The following is a 25,331-nucleotide window of genomic DNA, read 5'->3' as shown; positions in this document are numbered from 1 at the left end:
TGTTATAAAATACTGGCTATAGTCCCTGTGCTGTACAACATATTCTTGCGGCTTATTTTATGCATAATAGTTTGTATCTCTTAATCCCCTCCCCCTATTTTGCCCCCCCCCCCCGCACCGGTAACCACTGGTTTGTTCCCTGTATCTGTGAGGCTGTCTCCTTTTTGTTATACTCACCAGTTTATTGTATTTTTTAGGTTCTACATATATGTGATATCATACAGTATTTGTCTTTATCTGACATCTCACTGTGGGCTGGGTTTCAGGAGAACTTCTTTACTTCTTTAATGGTTAGGGGTAAATACAATTCACATTGCATTCCACTTCACGAGAACCGATATGTTATGCAGGGATTGAGTTACTACCCTGATGTGAAGTCAGTCTTCTCTTACTTGATTTGATTACAAAGATAGTGATACCATTAAAGCAAAACCACAATCCCTCCACAACTTCAGTTTTCCTCTTCAGGGTTTGACTCTGTGTTGGATGCAGAGCTGCTGATGGGTCTTCAACATAGCTTGATGTGTGAGAGATGGTAAGCACAGTAAGGACAGGATCTGCAGGCGGGAAAGGTCCCTCCCTGTTGCTCATTAGCCTGCCAGTCTCCCTCAAATTCGTCCCCCCTTTAGCCTGGTTATAGACATGAAGATCAGCAAAAATAAATGAGGCCAGTCCTTCTGTTGCCTGGAAATAGGCAAAGTGACCATTTATGACTGTATCCTAGGAAACATCACTGCCAGGGCCTGGCCCCAGAGCAGGGCTGTCACCTCCTAGTGGAAATAAGCAAGTGGCATGTAAGTGCTCTGGTTCCATATTTACCCCCTTAACTTTGTGGGTGCCCAGGGGAACCCCAAGAATAGAATAGAGGTAAAGAAATACCATCCCCAAAGGGAAATTTCTTAGGACTTATACAATGCTGATTCTTCTTATCTTTTCAGGCTGTTTTTACATAGGAGGAGGCAGGGTTAGAGCTGATATTCCAGTCTTGTCGAGCCAAAGCAAAACTTGTATCAAGAAGGTGAAAGCTTATATGAAGGTGACCTTTGAGGTGACAGGTGTTCCTTGGCAAGGCCTATCACTACTCTTGTAAACGGGCCTGTAAACAGACAGTTAAGCCATTGTCATGACACTGTCTAATTTTCCTCCAAGAGGCAAAAGTTTGTTGCCTCTTTTACCTACCTTACTCATTTCTTCCCCCCTTCTCACTCTTTCACCCAACTCCGCATCTCTCCACATCCTGCACTGTTCCGAAAACCCAGCTGTTAGAATGACTCACTCCTTTTACTGTACGTTGCCCTTATTCTGCTATAATTTATGGCCACGATGAAAGTGAGGATGTGTAGGTGTTTAGTTGTAAACACCGCGTGAGGCTGGAGGCTGAGGAGGATAGAGAACTGAGACTCAATCCAGTAAGACCTTAAAGGGTTAAATGGGAGCTCCGTGCAGAAAACATGAAAACAGATGGTTGTTTGTCCAGGAGAAGAACAAAGCCAAGAATGGACTTAATTATCTTCAAGTTTTAGCCCTCATTTATTCAACCAATATTTGTTGTACACCTATTGTGTACCAAGTGCTTGGCATACATCAGTGAGTAGAACAAACAGTAACAACAAAAGAAAAGTCCATGCTCTCGTGGCAAGTTTACATTCTAATGGGAGAAATCATAGAAGAAACAAAATATAAGATAAATCACATAGTATGTTAGGCGGTGGAAAAAAGAAAAAGTGGTGAGGGAGATCAGGAGTACGGATGAGGCCATGCTGCAGTTTTAAATGGTTCTGACTAAAGGGTCTACACAAAGACCAGAAGCAGGTAAGGAATTAGCCTTGAGCCGTGGAAGAAAAGCATTCTCAGCACAGGGAACAGCCAGTGCAAAGACTGTTAGAGATTTTCTGTGGAAGACCAGCCATTCCCTACCACTGTGAAGGGTAGAGGTCAGCAGCAGGTCAGATCTATTGCTGAAAGAAGTTTAGTTGGACCAAAGAATAACATTGACTTTGTTTTTTTGTTTTTGTTTTTAATTTTTTTTATTTATTTTTATTTATTGGCTGCATTGGGTCTTCGTTGATGCGCACGGGCTTTCTGTAGTTGCGGAGAACAGGGGCTCCTCTTCGTTGTGGTGCGTGGGCTTCTTATTGCGGGGGCTTCTTGCGGAGCACCAGCTGTAGGCGCACGGGCTTCAGTACTTGTGGCACTTGGGCTCAGTAGTTGTGGCTCACAGGCTCTAGAGCACAGGCTCAGTAGTCATGGCACACGGGCTTAGTTGCTCCGTGGCATGTGGGATCTTCCCGGAACAGAGCTCAAACCCGTGTCCCCTGCATTGGCAGGCAGATTCTTAACCACTGCGCCACCAGGGAAGCCCAACATTTACTTTGTAAATAACCTTTACTCACAAGAACTGAACGTGAAAAAAACTGCTTTATTATCAGTTCAATTTATTTGGCAATTATTTGTGCACTGCCTTGAGATGCAGGTAGTTTACATCTTTTATGTACCTTTTCAGAATGTCTTTTAATGTCATTATCTCTCCAAGTGTTTTTCATCAGCTCTTCAAGGGAGGAGATGCTAGGTCCACTAGCAGCACCTAGTCCAATCCCCTTCCTTAGAGGCTGGAAAGCCCAGGACACCCTTCAGTGTCAGCAGGTAGCCTAGGAAAGAAGTGCCATCCAGAGCCAGAGAGCTGGACTTCATCTCCAGAACGCCCTTCTAGCCCCAAATTCCCACTCTAACTTTCCTGTGGTTTTTCTTTTACCACTTTCTTTCAAGCGGTAACGTGGACCATGCTAAAGATATATTTAAATGCTTTTATTTGGCCTTGCCGGTTCCTTCCTGTGGCCTGAAACACATAATTGTGTGTATCAGGGGGTGGGAGCTGGTTGGAAGTGCTGGGCACGCTGATAAAGAAGCATGAGTTCCTCTTGCCTCCTTCCCATCGCCCTGAGGCTCTGGGCCCGGGGACTCGGCTTCTCTGTGCTGCATGGAACAAGAATTTCGGAGGCCTTGCTTCCTGGGTTCAGAACAGCTACCACCCTTGGGCTGGAGCCCCTCTTTGACATCCTAGAACTTGATCCCTTCTGCCACTCGGGCCAAAAATGTAGTTGTGTGGCTCCAGGCTAAACCCCTCAAACTTAAATAATACAAGTCAGACTCCATTAAGCCACATACACTACCCTGCTGCTGTGCACAGCCATACGTGTTTTATGCCTAGCTCTTTACTGTCTGGACAGAAAGAAAGAAGTGTTTGGGTTTGACGCCTCAGGGACTCCCGAGAGCCAGTCTGAGTAGTTTAACCAGGCAGTGGGCAGCAGTGAAAGGGCAGAGTCTTTGGACTGTTGTACAACTGGGTTCAAATCCCAGCTCTGCTTCTCCTGTTGTCATCTTGAGCAGTACCACCTCAGCGTTTTCATCTGCGTAAACTAGAGGTACTACAGTACTTACCTTCTCAGAAGCTCGAGAAAAGCCAGATGAAGCAACTGGCACAAAGGCAGGTGCTCTAAGAGAAAGAAATCATTAACAAAAAAGAAACCAAGAGAGTAAATGTCCTTATAGCGGTTCAGTCCCACATCTGGTGGAGGGTGGCACGTGGCCGCACTGAAAGTGGTGATTAGGGAGTCTTTCTGGCCTTGACGGGGGATTTCGCAGGCCAGTTACCATGGACACCTGTCTGAATAATTGTAGCTTCTGTATCTCACACGCTTCACTTGATGATGGTGTCTCTGAGGTCCAAAGGGTGCTTATCAAACAAATGTCTTCCTCTTCTTGTGAAGCAAAGAACAGAGCTGACATGAAGGAGGAAAAGTCTCGTGCTGATCCCTTGGCTCTGAAGCTTTCATAACTGAGTTTTGCTCGCGTGGCTGTTATTCCTTCTGCCTTGTGTCTATACAACTGTTCAGTTACAAGTGAGGGAGGAGGAGGCGGAAAGAACAGAAAGATAGGCGCTGGCCTTGAGCATTGCTCTCTGGCTGTTGCTGCTGTCTGGGAAGGCCTTCTCAGCCCGGGTGCCCTCAGCTCCTCGGCAGCGGGGGCCTCTCGTCCAGGGAGCACCAGCCCGCACCTCCCTCAGGCTGCCCAGTGTGGGTTTGGGTGGTCTTGTCATAGAAGCGCCAAAGGGACTGTCCTGTGAACTTCAGTGTGAAGAGCCCTTGCTTCACAATGAAGAGGAACCCTCATTGTTCTTAATCTCCTGCTCAGGTTTGTCCTGAATGAACTGGTACAGACAGAGAAAGACTATGTCAAGGACCTGGGGACTGTGGTGGAGGTGAGTACGCAGCTCAAGGTGGGTCTGTGGTCACCCACCCAGGGGCGTATTGGACCCTACCTGGGCCGTATATAACTTGACAGTATGTATTTTACTCTCCCTGGGTATTTGCAGAGATGAAACTAAAAATGATAGCAGATAAAATAGAACATGTAGGTGAGTTTTTTTTGTTTTCCCCTTGAAATGTTATAAGAGCTTTAGAGGAGGGCAGAGCCCCAAATGTTGCAGCCTCTTAGTTAGACCTGAATCCATTTCACCTTGTTTTAGGTGACCAAGTTATTGTCTCCAGAGCTTTTCATTGGTATCTAACCAACATATATACTAGTTATAAATAAATAAATATCTAACCATGTATATAAGAATATATGGACATATATTCTTCACAGCTATGAGCCACCACGGCCACTAAGCAAATCAAGCAGGTCACTCTTAGTGAAACCTTGGGGCTTCTATGTTTCCCTAGATTTGAAGGAGAGCGTTTTGCTACCAAGAGGACAAAGAAAAAACCACCAATAAGGCAATATTGGCAGGTCCACAGTTACAAGTCAGATTGATAGTAACAGCTGTCTCTCCATAGGCGTTTACTTTAGAGGGATTTAGACGTTTGGAGGAGAAAGTCTAAGAAAGTAAATGGAAAATTTAGATGGCTTAGCGCCCTACTGTTAATCATCTTAAACAAAAGGATGTGAAGTCTAAAAAGTGAACGCCTGATATCTGAATCACCTGCTGGTTCCTTACATCGGGTCTGTAAGTCCCCGTCCTGTGCAGTCTGCTGATTTATGGGTTCATGTTTGCCTGTCCTAAACCTTGGATACGCAGACTAACCTGGAATGTAGAGGACTGAATTCTAACTTACGGAAAGTTATCCTCTTCTCCAAGGTGAGGAAGGGGGCAGCTAGAGGTGTAGCAGCCTCCGTGAGCTGTCCAGCCTGGGAGCGGAGGGCTTGGGCATCTGGAGGCTGGGGTCCAGGGAAGTCAAGCATCAGTGGTATAACTTGGACAAATCACATAACTCCCCATACACTGGCTTTCTCATCTTTTGATGGGGATAAATGCTGCTGGTACCACCTCAGAATCTGACTTTAAAGCTGAAATGAGATTATATATGATAGCACTTTACAGAATCTAAAGTATTCACATATTAAGACGTTTCTAGGTCAAACACATCTAGCTTGAAGCCTTTAAAGACATAATTAACTTGGATTGGGAGATGGGAGAGGAACAGTCAGCTGCTGCTTCTTTGTCCTGCTTTCTTAAGGGGGCTGGAGACAAAGAAAGGGACCCAGAACTTCATAGAAGTTTTGTCTGTCACTCTGCACAAGGGTGAAGTCCTGGTTGAGTGCTGAGAAACCACAGAAGCCTTTGCCCTCCTACTCACACAGAGGGTGGGCTTCCGCTGGGCTGCAGTGTGGGGCTTGGCCTGGAAAGCCTTCTTGTGAAAATGCTCTACTCACCTTTGCCTCCACCCTGCAGGGCTTCATGAAGAGAATAGAAGAAAAGGGTGTCCCTGAGGACATGCGAGGAAAGGATAAAATTGTGTTTGGAAATATTCACCAGATTTACGATTGGCATAAGGAGTAAGTGCAATGGTGCCCTGAGGATCAAGGTGTCCTGGAATCCAGGACTCTCCTGTCCTCCCCCAAGTCTCGGTGGGGTTTGGGGGGGAGTCTCCTGTCATTTATCCCACCATTGAGAAATAATACGGTTCTGAAGACTGTGGCTTCCCTCTCTTCTCTCCATCCCTTTTCAGTGTTTTCCTGGGTGAACTGGAAAAATGTATCCAGGAGCAAGACAGATTGGCACAGCTCTTTATTAAATATGTGAGTGTTGCCCTGCACGCCTCCCCTCGCCTCCCACCAGGTCATTCACATGCACTTGACAGTCCCTTGCCTTCTCTGCTCTTCCTCCCCATCCCTCTCTGCGTTGGGGCTTTTCTCTGTCTCGGCAGTTTGGGAGAAGGGCTCTCGCCCACTGCATTTACTCCTCCATCCTTGATACTTAGCCACCTTGGTGCGTCCCCGGAGCGCAGCCCATGTCGTTGTCCTCTGTCTCCCTGCACAGAGACCGGCTGAGCACTCTGAGATGGAGTGCGAGGCACAGATGCCTGAGTGCCTTTCCCTCTGCCTTTGCAGGAGCGGAAGCTGCACATCTACGTGTGGTACTGCCAGAATAAGCCGCGCTCCGAGTACATCGTCGCTGAGTACGACGCCTACTTTGAAGTAAGCTGCTCCGGCTTGGCTGAACCAGGGTGGGGGCGAGAAACTCAGGCGAGGACCACCCCATTCAGAAACACCAGCCGTCATCCATCCTCAGGTGGCCCCCTCCCAGCACTGCCCATCTCTCAGGACAGGGAGAGCTGCCGGAATAGAACCGTGAGCTTCTTGGCTGAGTTCTCACGAGCCCCTGGAGAGGAGCGGAGGCAGCCGCGCAGGAGGTCTGCTTTTAGAGCCCCTGCTGGCAGAATGACTGTGTCACTCAGAGACCTCCTCCCGGGACCCCGGAGCCCACGGTGCCCACCTCTTTCTCTCCAGTCCCTGGAGGCTGCTTGTTGAGGACCCTCCTCTTCCCGGAGGTGCTCACGGGCACCTCGTACATAGCCTCTGCTCCCGTTCCCAGAGGTCTGACAAGCACCTCAGAGTGTTTGTCCTGCCCCAGCCTGGAAGTGTTCATCTTGCTGGAGGAGAGGCAACACCATCACTTGGAAAGAGCCCTCAACTGAGTGTTTGCAGATCTGAGTTGAGAGCCCAGCCCGTAGGCTTGTTGTGTCCCAGAGGAAGCCCTTCATTTCGGACTTGGCCCTGGAGTGGGAGAGGGAACAGAATACCCGTGCCAGCTTGTCCCCGGGACTGGGGTGAGGACACAGGGTGTGACAGAGCTTGATAGGTAAAAAGGTGGTGTTGAGGTGTGCGGTGCCATTAATAGCAAATGAGCTGTTGTGTAGGCAGTTTTACCTGTTGGATGGTTTGAAGATCCTAAAGCTTTATTGGCAAACACGAAGACCTGTGTTCCTCGCCTTTGAACCCCAATCCAGAGCACCCCAATCCTTTGGTTCCTTTTCCCCTAATGTAGCTCTCTTGTGTTCCAGGAAGTGAAACAGGAGATAAATCAAAGACTGACACTTAGCGACTTTCTTATCAAGCCCATTCAGAGAATAACAAAGTATCAGCTGCTCCTCAAGGTAAGAGGGCTTCGAGCCTGGCCCAGGGCCAGAGCAGGGTCTTCATCAGGCTCTGAGTTAGAGAGCAGGTCAGCCTGAGGTTCTGTCTGTGACCGGGCAGGCGGCGTGTGGGGGGTTTTGCCATACTTGCGGGTTATCCGTGTCAGCCCTGCCCCCAAGTAGGTTGCATGCCTGTTGTTCTTGCCTTTAATTTTGATTTTCTCTTTTCCAAATCACTTTCTTTGTTGCCATCACTGACTTCGTACCTTTAAAAAATAAAAAATAATAAGAGCATAAAATCACAGTAGAATACACAGGGAAGGAAAAAGGAAAGGCATGAGCCCTAGAAACCTTAAATGAGTAAGACCTAAAATTTGATCATTTTTTACTTTTTAAAATCATTTAATTTGACTTGTCTTACAGAAATATGAGGCGAATGGGAGAGAGATTTAACTGTCTTGTCTCCCGTTCCTTCTTGTCAGCGCCCCCTTTTGTCCCTACTCACACGCTTTCTCTCCCCTTCGCCCCTCCCCCCCTTCCCCCATAGCTTTGAATCTGTGCATATTCTGGGGGTTTTCTCTGGGTGATCGTGTCCACCATGACTCATAACTTCATATCTCAGCTCCTACAAAGCATTGCCATCTCTGTGGGGAAGGAACGTCTTCTGTGTGTCATCTTGGTTTTTACAGTGCTACGTTTTTTATAGTGCTGTATGTTCCTAACCGGTTTCACCCTCCCCACACCCTTCCCTGCCTCCTCTACTTGCTAGGACTTCCTGAGATACAGCGAGAAGGCTGGTTTGGAGTGTTCTGATATCGAGGTGAGTTTTCTACTTGTAATGCTGGCGGTTCTTAGGGACAGTATTGGATGTCTGCCTCTAAAGGGGAAAGATTGGCTCTGCAGGATACAGGGTCCCAGCTGGCTCCTCTTAGACAGCAAGAGCCCTTTTCAAATAGCTGCCAGGTGGGATGGGGAGTGGTGAGCGTGAAGGTGCACATTGAATGTCTTTCTAGAATCTGGTCCTCGGCCAGACCAGAGCTCAGTCCTGCTGGTGGTCTCCTTGTGGCTCCCAGTGGTATGTGGTGGGAGGGGTGGTATCTGAGCCCCCTAACAGCCTGCAGAGAGTGGGTGTGTCAGTGTGCAGCCTCAGACATGAATCCAGGTACTATTTGAGGCTGACATATAAATTATTCCATTTTTCCCTCCCTCCCCCACCCCCGAGGATTACTCGCTAAGTCAAGTCCTAGGAGACAGTGTCACCATGGGGATTATTGTAAGCCAGAGAGGTTACAGACCATTCTGGCAGGTTATTTTAGGTTAAAACCTCTAGTGTTTCACAGGCGAGGCTAAGCTGTTGCTTGGGCAGCCAAGAAGCAACAAAGAGAGAAAAGAAAATGTGAGAACGTAAAGCAAATGGATAAGCAGAAGTGGGAAGGTAGAAAAGGAAGGGCTGGATAGCATCCTCCCCGCGTGTGGTCACTGATTCACATGGAGCTCCTGCATGGATGACCAGCACCCTGCCAGCCTAGAACAGGAAATCCCTCCCTCCTCTGAAGCGGGCAGTAGAGCCCAGTGTGCTTTCCTAGGGTTAAGGAGCCAGCAGGAGGCCCCCCACCTTCCCGCACAGAATCGTCCTGAGCCCCCTGCCGGCATGCTGCTCCCCATCCTGACTGCTGTTGTTCTTTCCCACAGAAAGCAGTGGAGTTAATGTGCCTTGTTCCGAAACGCTGCAATGACATGATGAATCTGGGACGCCTGCAGGGCTTTGAGGTGAGCCCTTCAGAAGCCTTTTTAGTCCTCTCCCTTCAGGGCAGCAGGAGCCCAGGCTTCCCTTTGAACCCTCTCTGCCTCCTTCCCTCGCCATCTATGGCTTTGTGCCTGGGCCCCTCCGGTTCACAGGGCTAGAAGGTGCACCTGTTTAGGACCTCCAGGGATAGGGCGGTCATCAGAAGTCAACCAAGCTGCAGTGGGAATTCCAAGAGGGTTGGAAAGACCCCAATTCTTTATAGCTATGGGCCTGCCAATGACCTCTTCCCTTTCCTTTCTTGCTTGAGAAATGCTGGGAATGTGAGGGAGAGCGGGACTATGTGATGGAAGTAGAACCAGAGGGAAGATGGAGCGCCTTTTTTTTGAAAGAGTGGTTCTAATAAACAGGTCTACATAGTGGCTGGCTTTTTAGTTAAATGAATGTTTAAAGCTCAGAGACATCACAGTGTACATTTCTGTTCTTTGAAGAGGAGAATCAAGTCTCGGGAGAAACAGCTAGATGTACATAGGGTTTGGGTTTCAATGAAAACGCTAGTGTGCTGGGGCTGCTGTAACCAAGTACCACAGGCCGAGTGACTTAGACAACAGAAATGTATCATCTCACACATCCAGAAGCTAGAAGTTCGAGAGCAAGGTGTAGGCAGTGGTGGTTCCTTCTGAGAGCTGTGGGGAAAGGGTCTGTTCAGGCCTCCGTCCTTGGCTTGTAGATGGCCATCTTCATGTTCACGTGGCATTCTTCCTGTGTCTTCACATCGTCTTCCTTCTGTACACATCTCTGTGTCCAAATTTCCCCTTTTTATAAAGACACTGATCATGTTTGATTAGGGCTCACCGTAATGACCTCTCTTTAACTTGATTCCCTTTGTAAAAGACTGTCTTTCGATAAGGTCGCACTCTGAGGTGCTACAGGTGAAGACATCAACATCTGAATTGGAGACGGGATTCAATTCAATCCAGACCAGGGAACCTTAGAAGAGCAAATTGACTTTCCTGATTTAAACTTAATAAAAGTGGCTGTTACTAGTTTATATCCAAACTTCATGTATTAACTAAACATAATATGTTTTAAATATTAATATGATAAAACTGGAACTGACACACTTATTGAGTGGTGCTTAGTTGTTGTTGAACCCCTTAGAGAAAGATGTGGATCTTCTAATCCTGTTTCCCAGTAATCCTGCGAGAGTGGAAAAAAAGGGAATTTTTTTTTTCTGGCTGAACTAGACTAAAATAGACATAAGGCAGACTGGTATATAAGTAAAGTTGGAAATGCTGTATTCAGGTTTGGGTTAATGAGTTGGATTCGTGATGGTCTTGAGCCAAATTCTTCTGTCCTTTTTGCCCTTGCAGCCCATCCTGGTGTCTCCGTCTGATTTCCATTGCTTTGTTGTGACCAGGAACTGTGTGGTGGGTCCCTTCTGCTGCTCGTATTTTCATAGGTTCTTGTTCTCCACAGTAGACTTGAGGCATTTGAGAAGTAGGGTCGTTCAGCAGAAATACACCCTGAGTTCTCACACAGTGTTTCTTTAGTCATGCTAGATGACGTTTGACACTTGTCCCCTCATAATTATGCCAGATCTGAGGCTATTCTGAAGAAGCCAAGTAATTCCTTTTGCTCTCCATCTTTGTCCCCATGTTTTTCTGAGCAGGGTATGACTTGACTTCTTCTTGGTCTCTGGAGGAACTGACCACAGACAGGAGGAACAGCATCCGCTATACCGTCTGACCCAAGTCATGCTTCACAGGAAGTGGGTTGTGTGTGTTCACGTGTCCACAGAAGGCCACACACAGGAGGGTGGAATTATTTTCTAAGTCAAGCACCACCATCTCCTTTTTTCATCAAGCCCCAGAGAATCGGCTCTGCATTCCTTTAGCTAATTGGGAAGGACCATGAACATACCTCCATTCTTTCAGAAGTCCGTAGCTTTGCATCAGGGAGAAGTTAGCCCTTCACTTAGATTTTCTCCCTTTTAAACCCTCTACCTTTCGCTTTAGCACTGGCAGGGCTACATCTCATGGGTCAGGCTCTTATGTATTTTTTTTAAATACTGCCATATCATCTAGTATACAGTACATCTTCAGATTTTCTCAACTGTCACAAAACCTTTTTTATAGTTTTTTCCTGGATCAACAATAAAAATTACCAAAAAACCCCACAAAAACCAAAAACAGTTTTGTGACTCTTGTGTAATATTAATAGAGCTTTTAGAGCTGGTCGCTGGCTTAATATTAACTTTGGACCAGGGTAGAGATAAGCCTGTTTGGCTGCTGACCTTGACAGTAGGGAACCATGATCCAAGCAAAGGGCAGGCGTGTCTCAGAAACATGAAAGGAAAATGCCCTGTGTGTTGGGTAATGTTTGGAATAAGGCACTGCGTGCAGAGAATAGCCCACATTTGCACTAAAGGGCACAAGTTGTCACCTGTAGAGTTCAGAGGAGGCCCTCTGGCCACTGTCGCAGGTGTCAGTGTCTTCTTGTTGCAGAACAGTAGAAAAAGCAAAGCTCTCCAATAGTATCCATGAAGACTTGCTGGAGTGGACCATATTCCCTTTGAAGATGTGACGATGTTCCTGAAAATCTGGCTAGAACTGGCAAACCAAATAGGCTCCACCTTTTACCCTGGGTGTCAGGTGATCTGGCAACTGGAGGCATTTTAAGAAGGATTGCAGGACCAGAAAAGTATCTATCAGCTTACAAAATATGGACACCTGTCTATAGTACCTCAGCTGTGCCTCCTGCCTTAGCAGGAGACTAAGACCTCAGAATTTTCCCCATCCTGAAACAATAGAAGAGAGGGGCCCAACTCATCTGATTGTGTGTGTGTGTGTGTGTGTGTGTGTGTGTGTGTGTGTGTGTGTGTGTGTGTGTGTGTGTGTGTGTGTGTGTGTGGTCCCGCCTCCATCACTTCCCTTGGCCCCAGGTTGGTACTCGGTTCATGACTACGAGACACCCCAGGTACTGGCTGCAAGGGCCAGGAAGGCACACCTCTCAGAGCTCCCAGGACAGAAAGGCCACTTCCAGCTCCAGCATCACCTACTTTCTGTTCTCCGTTTAATAAAAAACAAGGGCCAGGATAATTCCTGAGCATCTTTTCAGCTAATAATTTTCCCTTCCTTCTGGTGTCTTCCTGCAGCTGCTTGTTAGTGGTTCCATAGCCCTCTTTCCCTTCCTTCCAGGGCCCTGTGTGAACAGGAGGGTGACCACAGTCACCCTAGAGGACTGGGTGGGCCCTGATTCAGTCTCTTGCTAGAGCCTGAGGCTTTTGCTATCAGGTCTGTTGTCCATGTCCCCAGAGGGGGAGGTTCTGTGACCCAGAGGGCTGTGGTCATCTCCCCGTCCTTCACTTACTTCACCCCAGCCCTTCTTTCCATCAGGGCACCCTGACCGCTCAGGGAAAGCTGCTGCAGCAGGATACGTTCTACGTGATCGAGCTGGATGCCAGCATGCAGTCACGGACCAAAGAGAGGCGCGTGTTCCTCTTTGAGCAAATTGTCATCTTCAGTGAACTGCTCAGGAAGGGGTCTCTCACCCCAGGCTACATGTTCAAAAGGAGCATCAAGGTGAGGACCCGGATGGGGATGAGAAGGGGCAGGAAGAGCCACACTGGGGGAGTCGCTTCCCTAAGACAGAGGCCCCAGCACATTGAGGATCTTTCAACCTAGAAACCTTCAGGCTTGAAGGTTGATTGTCTCTGAGAAAAGGTGACAGGCTGGGTGCCAGTCTCTAACGTGATCCTGCAGGTTCTCCAAGATCATGTCATTCACTCAAAGACAGAAATCAAAGTAGTTAAGCTTTTGGATCCAGGGTACATTTTTGGAAACATCTCCTGAAATAAAAACTTTGAGGAACTGTAGTTGTTGATTTTTTAAACTACTTAGATGTGGAAAGGGTCACCTTGGTTTCCTCCAGATGAATTACTTGGTCCTGGAGGAGAACGTGGACAACGACCCCTGCAAGTTTGCACTCATGAACAGGGAGACTTCGGAGAGGGTCATCCTACAAGCCGCCAATGCTGACATCCAGCAGGCCTGGGTGCAGGACATCAATCAAGTCTTAGAAACACAGCGAGACTTCTTAAATGGTAGGTACTGGGTCTGGCTTCTAGCCGGGCCGTTTTCAGGGCACCCCACACCTCTGAGCCTCCTTGGGTCTAGGCTCGTGGTGAGGTGTGAGCCCTGATCACATTTATATGCATTCCAACTTTGTAGTTTTCAGAAACACTTTGTGCAGAATTTTTCTGAACGCAAATATACAAGTGGGCAGATGGGGCATGCTGAAGAAGGCCATCTTTCCAGAAGAAGAGGTAATCTCCTACAGCTTTGACATTGGGGGTGTGCCTTGTGCCACCACTACCAGCTGGTAATAATTGGGGCAAGAGTCTGAAATGGGCACATCCTCTTTGTCTCAGAGGCCAGCTATCAGTGACATAGATTTTTCCATTTGGTAACCAATGGCTGATAATCTCAGATGTTCTCTTGTGTTATCTAGAGATAACCGAGGGTTCAGCAGATCAGCTCAAATCCCCCTTTGCTCCCAACAGAGGTGATTGCTAATTTGAAATTTTAGTAATGCCTTGAAGGTTCCCAGAACAAATTGCCAATTACACAGAGAATGAAGCTCTCTGTGGACCTGCAGGAGTGCTGTGTGGCCATATGTGCTCCCAAGTTTACACTTACACGTCCACCCTTGGGCGTGTCACCTGGTCGCTTTCAAATGATGCAGATAGAGCACCTGCTGGTTGTCTAGCATGGAACTGAATGCTGTGGGGAAAGATGAAAGGTGATGATGCACTCATTGAGGACCTTGGGCAAGTCATGACGTTTCTCTGGGCCTCCATTGGCTTTTTTTATGAAAGATCTACTCTCCTGCACTGGAAGTGGGAAAACACGGCACACCTCCCACACAGAGCGTCATTCTCTGTGTAATCATCAATCTATTTTGGGAAGTTTTAAGGTATTGCTGAAATTTAGAGTTAGCAATCACCTGTGTTGGGAACAAAGGGGAATTTGAGCTTATCTCCCGAACCCCCAGTTATCTGTAGATAAGACCAGAGAGCCTTTGAGATTACCAGGTATCAGTTGTACTCCATGGTAAGGGATTTAATAGATTGTGTTTATTTCAAAACAAATAAAAAGAGATTATGTAGCAGAATGCCTTGACTTTTTAAGATAGAACATGAGACTTCAAAGCAATTACACACTTAAAGGGAGGTTTTGGGGGCCCTCAACTGTAGAACAGTTTGGTAAAAAAAAAACTAAACTAAGTGATCTCTAGGGTTCTTTCTCATTCTAAAGAGTCTAAAATTAAACAGCAGCCCAGCCCTGAGGGAAAGTAATGAAAGCTGTATATAGTTCACAGTTTTTGAATATACAACTGTGAATTAACGCTTATGTAGATAGAATAAATTTAGGCAAAAATATGTGCATATATGAAATACATTCATTAAGTTGCATTCTATTAGGAATTTCTGACATTCTAAGCTGCAATGAGGTTTTTAAGTTCATCAATTCAGGACAAAAGAAAAATAAGATAGGACAATAAATTGAAACCAGAAGTAATTGAGTAACAATAATGGCTCCCATGTATTGAGTCCTTTCTCTGTGCAAGGCACAGTGCTAAGCATTTCACGTGTTACCACACTTAATCCTCACATCAGCGTGGAATGCTAAGTAATATCATCCTGTATTTCTCAAGTGAGGAAGAGGAGGCTCAGGGAGGTTAAGAAACTGGTCCAAAGTCACAAAAACAGTAGGTGCTAGAACTAGAACCGGAACCCAGAACTGTATGACTTAAAATTAGGCTCTTAACCCCAAAGCTGCAGTATAGTTGCTAGTGGTAGGGCAACACATTTGTCTATGAGCTCCCCAGCAAACAAAGCAAAAAAAACAGGATCAGATATAAGATACTGTATCCATCAGCCAGATGCAAACCCTGTCCGAAGACGCACAACTTTTCTGATCCTAAGACCTATGTTATGCAGACTGAGGCTGCTGGAAGATGCAGACTCTCTGTGGAGCTTATTTAAGAAGACATACTATTTTCAAACACTTTAGCACAGTTATTGTGTATAATCAGGTAATACCCCAGTTCCATGAGATGGGTATTGATTCATTAAATCGGCTTCTCCGGCCTGCTTCACAGCTGTCTGCTATCTGCTTCAGACTTGGAACGGCACTTCTTTGGGCATAGTCAGTTATCCGGACTTGTACGTGGTTCCAAGAGACCTTTTGCCTAATTATAGTGAATTACGGAGCTATTACTGAACTCAATTCTCAGTACCTAAATGTTTAATGCTCTCCATGGAGAAAGGCTGAAGTCTGGCCGCAGTCTGTTCTGCACTTTGACACACTCAAAAGACAAGGATGTGACGATGGACTGGGCCAGGCTTTTGCTTGTAGATACACCTGCAGGCACCTCAGAGCCAAACTTTCCCTCCTGAGACCTCAGATAGAAAGCAAGTGTGGGCCGTACGTGGAGTCTTATTAAAGCACATACCTATTACTATAGAAATATCCTTATAATGGAAAGTTCTCTGGGCCCCAGCCATTAACCCAATTAAATATTTGTTATAGCGAACACTGATAGAAACAACATAATCGGCCAGCCTTGAATCATTGTTACAGAATTTGACCTGTCTGGATTTTGCCTGGCTGTACTTCTTTAGTACTCAGACCTTGGAACTTTATCATCTTAAACTCAGGAAAACAAAGCTCACATCTTTCCCTTCAAAGCAGCTTTCTCCTGTCTTCTGAGATCCACTGACCACCATTCTCCCCGCCTCCAAACCCGAGCAGCCCCGGCTTCCTGCCATCTGTTCCCGTGGAGGCTGTGTCAGCCTCCACGCCCTCCGGAGCGCTTGCCACAGCGCACCCTTCCACGTTCCCACGGCTCTGCTCAGGTCCAGCCTCTCCTGTCACTGTCTCGTGGCTCCTCATCAGCCCAGCCACTCCCTTCCCACCGCTGTAAGGTTCATGTTCTTCAGGTGTGCTCTGGTGCTGGCACCTGCACTCGAAACACACAGGTTCACTTAACTCAGTCACGTTCCATGAACTTCAGAATTACATCCAGACTCACTCACCTGCTTTCCAGATCTTTCACCCCATGATGCCGCCAGTCTTCCTTTCCTGTCTCGTCTCCTCTTCTCCACGGAGACCCACGGCCCTGCTCCAGGGAATCGGACTCCATCCTGTTCCCCAGACGCACTTCCCCTTTGCTTCCATCCTGCCCCCGTCCCTGTGTCCACCCATACGCACACGTACTACAGAGCCCCCCTCCCTCCTTTTGCACCATTTTGTTTTTGCATTTGCATCATTTAGACAAAACTAAGAATAGTTCTCGGTAGATTATACGTTCCTTAAAAACAGGGCAGTCTCTTCCTCACGTGTCCTCACTCTGCCTCGCACAAAGCCTGTACCTCATAAGCCTCCAAAGCTTGTGGGATTTCCAAAGCTGAAAGTAACGGTCTGCTCTTCCCCTGCAGCCTTGCAGTCACCCATTGAGTATCAGCGGAAAGAAAGGAGTACAGCTGCCATGAGGTCCCAGCCTGCTAGGGTCCCCCAAGCCAGCCCCAGGCCCTACTCCTCCATCCCCGTGGGCTCTGAGAAGCCCCCAAAGGGCTCCAGTTATAACCCACCTCTGCCACCCCTGAAGATATCTACCTCCAATGGCAGTCCGGGGTTTGACTACCACCAGGCTGGGGACAAGTTTGAGGCCAGCAAGGTAAGTGACAGCCCACTGCCACCAGCCTCACCACTTTGAGGGCACAACCTCTGGGTTTACTTTATAAAGTAGCATCTTTCTATGCTCATCATTTTAGCGGGGAAAATACAGCCTAATCTCAGTGGTTTCGCTTTCTTCCCCTGCAAATTGAGTTAAACCAGTTCCCCACCCCCACCATCCAGATACTCTGTGTTAAAGGGCTGTTGTCATCTGCAGAAATACTATAAAATATGGTAACGTTGTAGTGGCAGTTACGATTTGTAGCAAATAGAGGAGCTGGGGTGTGGATTGTCTGAAGGTCAAAACTCCAGGGTTTATCATCTTGAAGAGACTGCCCTCTCTACTGCTGAGCCTGGAGGGAGCTCACACCCACGGGCTGATGTGGCAAGAGGATGCAGGCCATCAGTGCGTGAATGGGGGAGGCTAGCCTCGGATTAGACGTTTATCCCAGGTAACCCACAACTGAAGTGTCACCGTGAGGACAGTCATCAGTGTAACTGTAGATCCAGTCTATACAGCTGTTTTGACCCCACAGAGTAGTAGGGATAACAAGTGGGAAAAGTGCTAGATCAGGAGTCAGGCAATCTGGTTTCCATTCCAAACTATGCAACTTGGAACTCTGCGACTTGCTCTAGAACTCAGCAGTTTACTTAATCTCATCAGGCTTGTTTGCTCTAGAACTAAATGGGTCTGTGAATCGGAGCGTCTGCATTTTTTACCTCCGTGTTCCCACCTTATAGTTTTATTTTTCTTACCCCAATTATTAGATGATGTTGGGTTTTGTGTGTGTGTGTGTGTGTGTGTGTTTTTTTTTTTTGGCCAAGCTGCACAGCTTGCAGAATCTTGGTTCCCCGACCAGAGATTGAACCCAGGCCATGGCAGTGAAAGCACTGAGTCCTAACCACTGGCCCACTAGGGAATTCCTGATTTTTTTAAAATTAACTATTAATGTCTAAGTTCTGTGTAAGAGTAACTGTACTGACCTATTTTATCACATCAGCTGGAAATGACTTTTTCGTCTTAAAAATCCCCTGCCCTTGTGCAGAAGTTGAAGTCATTCACTTACTGAAGAATTTCTGGCTCTCACCATGCTCTGTGAGGCAGCCAGGCATCTGTAGGAGTTACAGGTCTATCCAGAAGCAGCTTCACTGGTGCAGTCATGTGAAAGGGTCACAGATGCAGGACCCTTCATATTAATGAATACGGGGGACCAGAGTTCTCTTCCCACAGGAGCTGGGTCAGGGTAGGTCATGGCCTTGCCTTTGAATTGGGTGAATGTCTCGTTGTTACTCCTATCTCAAGGAGGGTCAGAATGCAGAGTAAGACCAGTGCTTTTTCAAAAGGAAGAAACAAAAATGTATCAACAAGCCTGTGTTCTTTTCTTGGGGGAATCGTGACCGCTGACCTGACCTCCCTCTGCCAGGTGCTAACGTGTCGTTGTGCCTGTACCACACTCTTCCTCCCGTGAGCTGGAGGATGTTGGCGGGAAGGTGCATAAGGAGGGACTCCCAAGTGGAAGGCACGTTCATACCTTTACCTAAGGCTGGGCAGTGTCTCCACCTTTGCACCCTCAATTATAACATTAATGAGACATTGCCATAAAATACATTTTCAGAGCCCGTTTGTGAATATAATTCCATTCCTGAAGATAATCTTCTGCCTGCCACTTACCTGCTAGTGGGGTGGGGGGTTGGCTTTTAACCACGCTTCAGGATGCAGAGCAAGCCCGTGTGAACCGGCCTTCCTGTGTCTGTGTCCTTCTCGCCCTTGTCTCCTGGCAGAGCGACCTGGGAGGCTGCAATGGGGCCTCACCCATGGCCGTGATCAAAGATTACTATGCGCTGAAGGAGAATGAAATCTGTGTTAGCCAAGGTGAGGTGGTCCAGGTCCTCGCCGTCAACCAGCAGAACATGTGCCTGGTGTACCAGCCCGCCAGCGACCACTCCCCTGCCGCCGAGGGCTGGGTCCCGGGCAGCATCCTGGCACCCCTCACCAAAGCCGCGGCAGCCGCAGAGAATAGCGACGGAAGCATCAAGTAAGTGCCTCGTTGGCTTCCCCGGGAGAGGAGTATGTGGATTAAAAAAAAAAATTCAAAACCAAGAACACAAAAATGCAAACACACGGTAGGGAATTACTGCTGCGTGTTCTCAGCACTCCCGGAACCAAGGTCTGAGCGCTGGAACCACACGCAGCAGGGGGCGTCCGGGCTGGATTGTTCCAATTTTTTTTTTTTTTTTTTTGGTGGTGGTAACGGTGGTGGTTTTTCTTTCCTTTTCATTTATAATTTTCTGTTTGTTTTCTTTTCTCCTGCCCTCATTAAGAAAAGAACCCTACTGAAACCCTAGGTGACAAAAGGCATGCCTCCTGTTGCTCCATTTGACCCACCACAGGATTCACTGGACTGGACTTCTATTTATATTGTATTAAGTTACTGAGATATATATATATATATTGATTGACACCAAAAAAATTACCTTAGCACAAATGCCAGACCTGTATAGGTCAGAGGCCTGCTGCTTCTCCCAGGAGAGAGGGAACTTTTTGGTTGTCTATGGCAATTCCTCTGTACAGATTGTAACTTTTTTTTTTTTAATTTTCCCCCTCCCCTGTCACTTTAATATATGATCTTGGTCATTTGTAAGATATTTCTTTTCCTTATTTTGGTTGCGAAGACCCTTCCACACACATTCCTGTATAAAGTATTTTACACTATTTAAAGACACCCGCGTGGATGAAGTCAGGCTGTGCAATGTGACGGGGAGTCACAGTGTTCATCGTCATACCTGTAATGTAACTAATAATTTTAAATGTACTATTTTAAATATGTAAAATAAATTTTCACCATGAGCATGTTTTAATGAGGTTAAATACCAGCGGACCCTTTCTCCTCATTGTGCTATTCTGGGACTTTTAAATGTACAAACGATCCCTCTTCTTTTTCATTTTTTCTTTAAGAGTTGGTTGAATGCACTGGCAGTTTTTTCCTACACAAGAAGTGCCTTTGTCGCCAAAGCTCCAACCCTAGCCTTCCCTTCGAAACAGCCCCGTGGGTTCTCTCTGACCTCTTAGTTGAGGGCTGATGCAGATCGAATGCTGTCCACCTGGGCAACCTTGAAGTGCTGACACACATCAGCGGCTCGTGTAGAAGGTGGCGGGGTGGCTTGCAGCCCCCACTGCTCTCCCCGCCGCGTGGTCACCCATGGGTGGGGGGAAAAGAGCCTCCCGTAAGATATCTGAGCAGCAGCGCCAGCAGAGCTGCGCCTCTTTGGAGTTTTCTTTACTCGGGGGACAGAGGCTGCTAACCCCACCCTGGCCTTTCTAGGTAACCGCAGGCCCAGCTGGAAATCAGCAGTGCCCCCTAAATGGCAATAGGCCCGATTCATTTTATCCTGGAGACATGTGGTTTCAGTACCTTTTACAAAGCCTTGGAAATAATGGCACTCAAAGCATTGAGGTGCTTATTGGTCATTGGCTTACAGAGCTGGCTAACTCGTAATGAATTGTGATCTGATGATCCAGGCACTCAGCACTTCCCCCTTCTCACCCTTGCATCTTTTAGTCACTTTCTCACACCTCCTATGGGAGGACTGGTAGGAAGGGTGTCAGGCTGGGCGAAAAAGAGCAAATTCAAATACCAGTTGGTCATTTGGTTCCTTGTCAGCAGCTCTTGCACAAGGTTTGGTGGGAATGGAACCGAGCAATGGACTAACAGCAGTGGTCACTATCTCTCTGAAGGACACTCACCGCACCCTCCCCAGGGCTGCTGTGACCACAGGGGTCAGAGTTGGTTGTGATGCCTATGGGGTACATGTCACTGAAATCCTGTTTCTACATCAGTCCCCAGCTTGTGGCTGAGAGATGGAAGCTTCCCAAACCGTTATGATGCTTTCTTCTGGGAAGAAGAATAGAAATTGAGTGTGTCCGGCCACTTGTACTACCCTGAGTCTCCTTCTCAGCGTGACGTGTAGCATTTCTAGTTTCTCACCAAGCATACTGAGCAGCCCAGAGGGTTGTGATGAACCTAGGAACACACCCCCATGCTCACGCACACACACACACGCACACACACGCATGCACACACACTGTGCCAGCTGCCCTAGAAGTCTTTTCAGCAGGGGCCTCCCTGACTCAAGATGTTCTCAGAATGAGGCAGGGACAGGGCTTCGGGCATAAAGATATGGGATGAAAGCCTGTAGTTAAGACTGATGTTGTCTGAGGTTAGTTTCCACGACCGGTTCTCACTCAGGATCAACAACTGGAGTGAGGAGCTGGTATGCAAGGGATCCTAGGGAGCCTGCCTACTTAGGAGGTACAAGAGAAGGTCTGGCCAAGAGATTCTTTCTTGCCTTTCGAAGGAGCCGCTTTCCAAAAAAATTTTGAGGACATGAGTATTATTGCTCTTTCCTACTCAGAGAGTTGATTGCTAAACCTCCACGTTTGTGATAAATACCTTCCGCAGGGCATCCTAAAATCCCTGACATTTGTGGAGTTTGTGGAGGAGACGCTACACGTTTTGGAGCATTTTCCTTCCGCCTAAATCTCACAGGCCTCTCTCTCTCTCCCCTCTCTCCTTTAATGAAGCCTCTTTTCATTGAGCCCTGTCTATGTAGGCCTAAATTTGATAAGGAGACACTGAAAGGAAGCCAACCACACTTACTCCAGACATGACAGAACTTCATCCAGACTCTGTGACCACACCTGAAACTGATGCCTGCCCAGGGTCCCTGATGCTATTTGTGACTTGGCTTTTGGTGTCTTTGTCTTTGAATCCTGACTTATGTGGCACTCAAGAGCTCTGCTCTGAGCCTCTCTTTACAGGTCTGTGAAGAAATAGCTCCTAACCCCCTTGTGAGAAGAAAGATGTTAGGATAGTGTGAAAGGCATTGCCGCCCTCATCTCCCTGAGAGCACGTGTTGGGTCTTCACCCAACAGGAAAACTCTAGGACCTGTTAGTGGTTGACAGAGCCCTGTATTCACAAACACTGAGTGATGTGGAGAACATAGACCAAGCAACCCTTCATCCTGAATAATACAGGTGAATGAGTGGTGCTCAGCAGTTTATTAAGTCAGATGCCCTGGAACTTCCTATCTGTACTATGGTGTTTGGGAGTGGCCACAGCCCAAATGCAAATGATGAGATGGAAACCTCCAAATCATCATTTTGAGTCTTTATGTCCGACCCTGGAAAAGTACCAGTAGTTTACGCACTATAGAATATGCTTCCATTATCTTCCCTATTTTATCCCTGCAGCCCAGCCCTCCCCCACCCCCAGTCTTCTCCCGGCCACCACACCCTTCAGGGAGGGAATTCCTGAGTCCTGTAGGCCTCATCAGTATGATAGAAAAACTTCCCTCAGTAGAGTTTAATAACTCAGTACTCATACTTCCCTCAAATGCTACAACCAACCTTGCACATCTGTTGGAAAGGGTCAAAGTTCATCCTCACTCACTTCCCGTTGGAGGCGAGATCCACTGGCAGCTGCCGCGGAGCTGGTGTGCAGGTCTGGGGCCTCTGAAGCTGGGGCTTGACAGCAGCACCTCACCTGCTCATTGACCCGAGGGTGGCAAGCCCACCCCCCGCCTCACTCTGCCCTGACCTGCCGTTTTGATTGGTGCATTTTTTGGTACAACAGGAAGTCATGTTCATGGCATACTCTACGCATGAGAAAGCGGGCGGAAGTGGAGAACACGGGTAAAAATGAAGCCGCAGGGCCTCGTAAACCCAAGGATGTTCTGGGCAGCAAAGTCTCTGTTAAAGTGAGTAAGGTATTCCGGAGCTGTGTCTGACCTCTCATCTCCTCCCACCCTGCAGCATTCTCACAAGGCAGCTTGGGTGGATGGGACCAGAGGGGAAGTAGTTGAGTAGGATTTTGCATGCAAGATCAATTTATTTTTTATTTTTTATTTCTCCTGGCATCTTCGATTCAAATAAGTAAGTATCTCTTTTTTTTCTTTTATACCTTCCTCCCTATACTGTGCAGATGTTTTATAGCAAAATTATCTGCAGCATTATTTATTCTCTTAGAAATGCAAGATGCTTGATTCATACTAAAAGTCCTCAAAGCCACCCGTTCAATAGCCTAGGTTTCAAAATACATGCCGGGTAAAGAGGTTAGAAATGTTTTCCAAACCTCCAACCCTTTGAAGTCTGAGGTTTGGAATTCAACGGCTACTGTGTCCTTGGTAAAGTTTCATTTCTTTTCCCCAGAATTCAGATGACATCACCTTCAGGCCTACGCATGGGCAGAGAAGGGAGCCCAAGTTATTGCTTTGTAATCATCCAACTGTGATACTGAACTCACTGATTCTAAGCTTTGGCAGACCCACGTTGTCCCCCATCTAGAAACAATGTGATCTGTTTTTTTCACAATGGGCCCTCAGGAAAGATCTGCCTTTGGACAATGTTTAATATTGTTATAATGTGTGATTATCTACCTGAGTCTTCCTGAGCAAGATAAGAACAGTTGAAACCCATTCTAATATCCTTCTTGGGGAAAAGAAATTGTCCTCTCTGCCTCACCCTCATCTGGAAGTCCAGCCTCACGGAAGACAGCAGTTTAAATTTGACAGCACCCATGCTTCATTTGGTTGCTTCCATTGCTGTTTCCTGTGAGATGAGCGGCTGACACGACCCCAGCCTCCTCTCCCTGAAAACAGCATATGCTGCCGCCCTGGGTGGTCCGCACCCCACCTCAGTGGCACCTGGCTTTTCTCTGCCCCATTTCCCATTGTCCGTGCTTCTTTCAAGTCCTCCCCATGGTCTAGCCAAAGCTGCCTGTGTTCTAACTGTGTTTTTTTTCTCCCCTTCCTCATGCTGCCCGTCAAGGAGACGAACAGTTCCGAGGAGTCAGAGTGTGATGATCTTGACCCTAATACTAGCATGGAGGTAGAAGCAGCTGTTGTTGTCCTCTGTCCTACAGTGACTGTCTTTTTCCATGTGTTCTGTAACAGTGACCTTGCTAAAGGGACCAGTCAAGGGTACATTGTGACAGTGGGGCATCTCTGGGTGTCCCATCCAGTGTAAAGCAAAACTTAATTCAGTTTGATTTTGGTAGGAAAAAAACTCTTCCCAGGTGCATTTTTAAAACTTCCGGTTCTCTTGAATGCTTGCTTAATATTTTCTTCTTTGGCAGATTTGACTTTGTGTAGAAAGCATCCAGCTTCATAATTGGAAACTTAGAAAACATTTTTTCTCATAGAAAATAGTATTATGAAGAGTGGATAAGAACCCATTTGTTTCAGTTTCTCCTTCCTCCCTTTCCCCTCTTTTTTTCTTTCCCCTTTATGCTCTGTTTCTTCTGGGACTTATTCCTCCCTGAAGGCTCCAGTACAATCAAGGATGAGGGATGGTTTGGGGATGGCCTGGCCCCTAGTCGCTGTGTACAGCTGGCCGATAGCAAATGAGGAGCCGTGGCAGGAACTCTGGAACCCGCCCTTCCCCAGCCCCCAGGGCTCCTGGGCAGTGGCTGTTCCTGCTGGGAAGGAAAAGGGCCCTGGGGACAGCCTCCCTCCCTGGGCCTAGCAGAGGCCTCTCTAGAGACAAAGAGGCTGAAATCCTGCCTGTGAACCTTTCTCATACTCCAGGGTTACAGGGACGTGGGAGTGAAACCAAAACCTCCACCAGCAAGAACATCCAGTCAACTTCCAACTCCTTCTAGGCCGGGAACTCTTTGGGGTTATAGAAATAGGACTCTCGTGTGGCTTGCCACTGAGTGACAAGGGACATAAATTTACAAATCCTACAGAATTGAAGCAAACCTGGCTTTCCCTGCCATTTTGTCTTTCAGAGTAAATTGAAATGTTTTTCTCCAAATCTGTGCCCGCATCCCCCATAATGGATAAAAGTTTAGAGATTTCTTCTGTGCACAAAATACAGAATATTTTTTTAAACCTTTTCCTTTTTATAGCCCTACGCTTTCACTTAACTAGATAGACCTTTATTATTCTTATTCTCATTTGACCTAATCCCAAAGAAAGCCACCACCACATTGTGACAAGCACCACAAAGGCCAGGGAAGACCATGTGACTCCAGCGGGGGGTGAGGCAGCAGTGGGAGACGCCAACTGAGTTGAATCAGGACGGAGACGAGTGGCTGAAAGTGGGAGTTCTGCCAGGGTAAAATAGTCGCCTGTGGCTCTGGGGTGTTGCCACAGAGCTAAATCTGGCAGATGTGGGCCAGTGCAGTGCTCCTCTGTGGGAGGAAGTGGATATGGCATTCGTAGCCTAAATGTAGCTCAGAGAGTGAGGAAGGCGGGGGAAATTTCTGGCTCTGCTTTCCTTGCATTTCATAAGATAGGCCCCAGCTCCCAGGGAGCCCACACCTGACAGCTTAAAGATGCCCCATGGCACCTGTATCTCCAGACCTAAGTGTTGCTGGCATGTACTGAAAATGTCATCTGCAAATCCCTGGAGGAAGGCCAGGCAGAGG

General features: G+C 47.3%; 1 protein-coding gene across 5 annotated transcripts in view; it reads left to right on the top strand.

Annotated features, from left to right (window-relative positions):
• Window positions 1-25,331, top strand: part of KALRN (kalirin RhoGEF kinase) — a 653,746-nt gene that overhangs the window by 598,677 nt on the left and 29,738 nt on the right. For 2 of the 5 annotated variants that reach the window (XM_057696219.1, XM_057696218.1), the window contains exons 5-15: window positions 4,192-4,258; window positions 5,732-5,835; window positions 6,009-6,078; window positions 6,391-6,477; window positions 7,344-7,436; window positions 8,185-8,235; window positions 9,108-9,185; window positions 12,558-12,743; window positions 13,093-13,264; window positions 16,664-16,902; window positions 18,684-18,941. In XM_057696219.1, coding sequence (XP_057552202.1) covers window positions 4,192-4,258; window positions 5,732-5,835; window positions 6,009-6,078; window positions 6,391-6,477; window positions 7,344-7,436; window positions 8,185-8,235; window positions 9,108-9,185; window positions 12,558-12,743; window positions 13,093-13,264; window positions 16,664-16,902; window positions 18,684-18,941 — 1,405 coding nt within the window. Of the gene's footprint in view, window positions 1-4,191; window positions 4,259-5,731; window positions 5,836-6,008; window positions 6,079-6,390; window positions 6,478-7,343; window positions 7,437-8,184; window positions 8,236-9,107; window positions 9,186-12,557; window positions 12,744-13,092; window positions 13,265-16,663; window positions 16,903-18,683; window positions 18,942-19,223; window positions 19,745-22,535; window positions 22,660-23,728; window positions 23,789-25,331 lie in introns of those variants that run through there. The other 3 variants (XM_057696213.1, XM_057696214.1, XM_057696215.1) reach the window with 3 other exon arrangements.

This window comes from Hippopotamus amphibius, chromosome 10 (genome assembly GCF_030028045.1).
Source record: "Hippopotamus amphibius kiboko isolate mHipAmp2 chromosome 10, mHipAmp2.hap2, whole genome shotgun sequence".
Lineage (NCBI taxonomy): Eukaryota > Metazoa > Chordata > Mammalia > Artiodactyla > Hippopotamidae > Hippopotamus > Hippopotamus amphibius.
This window is presented reverse-complemented; position numbering and strand designations above follow the sequence as displayed.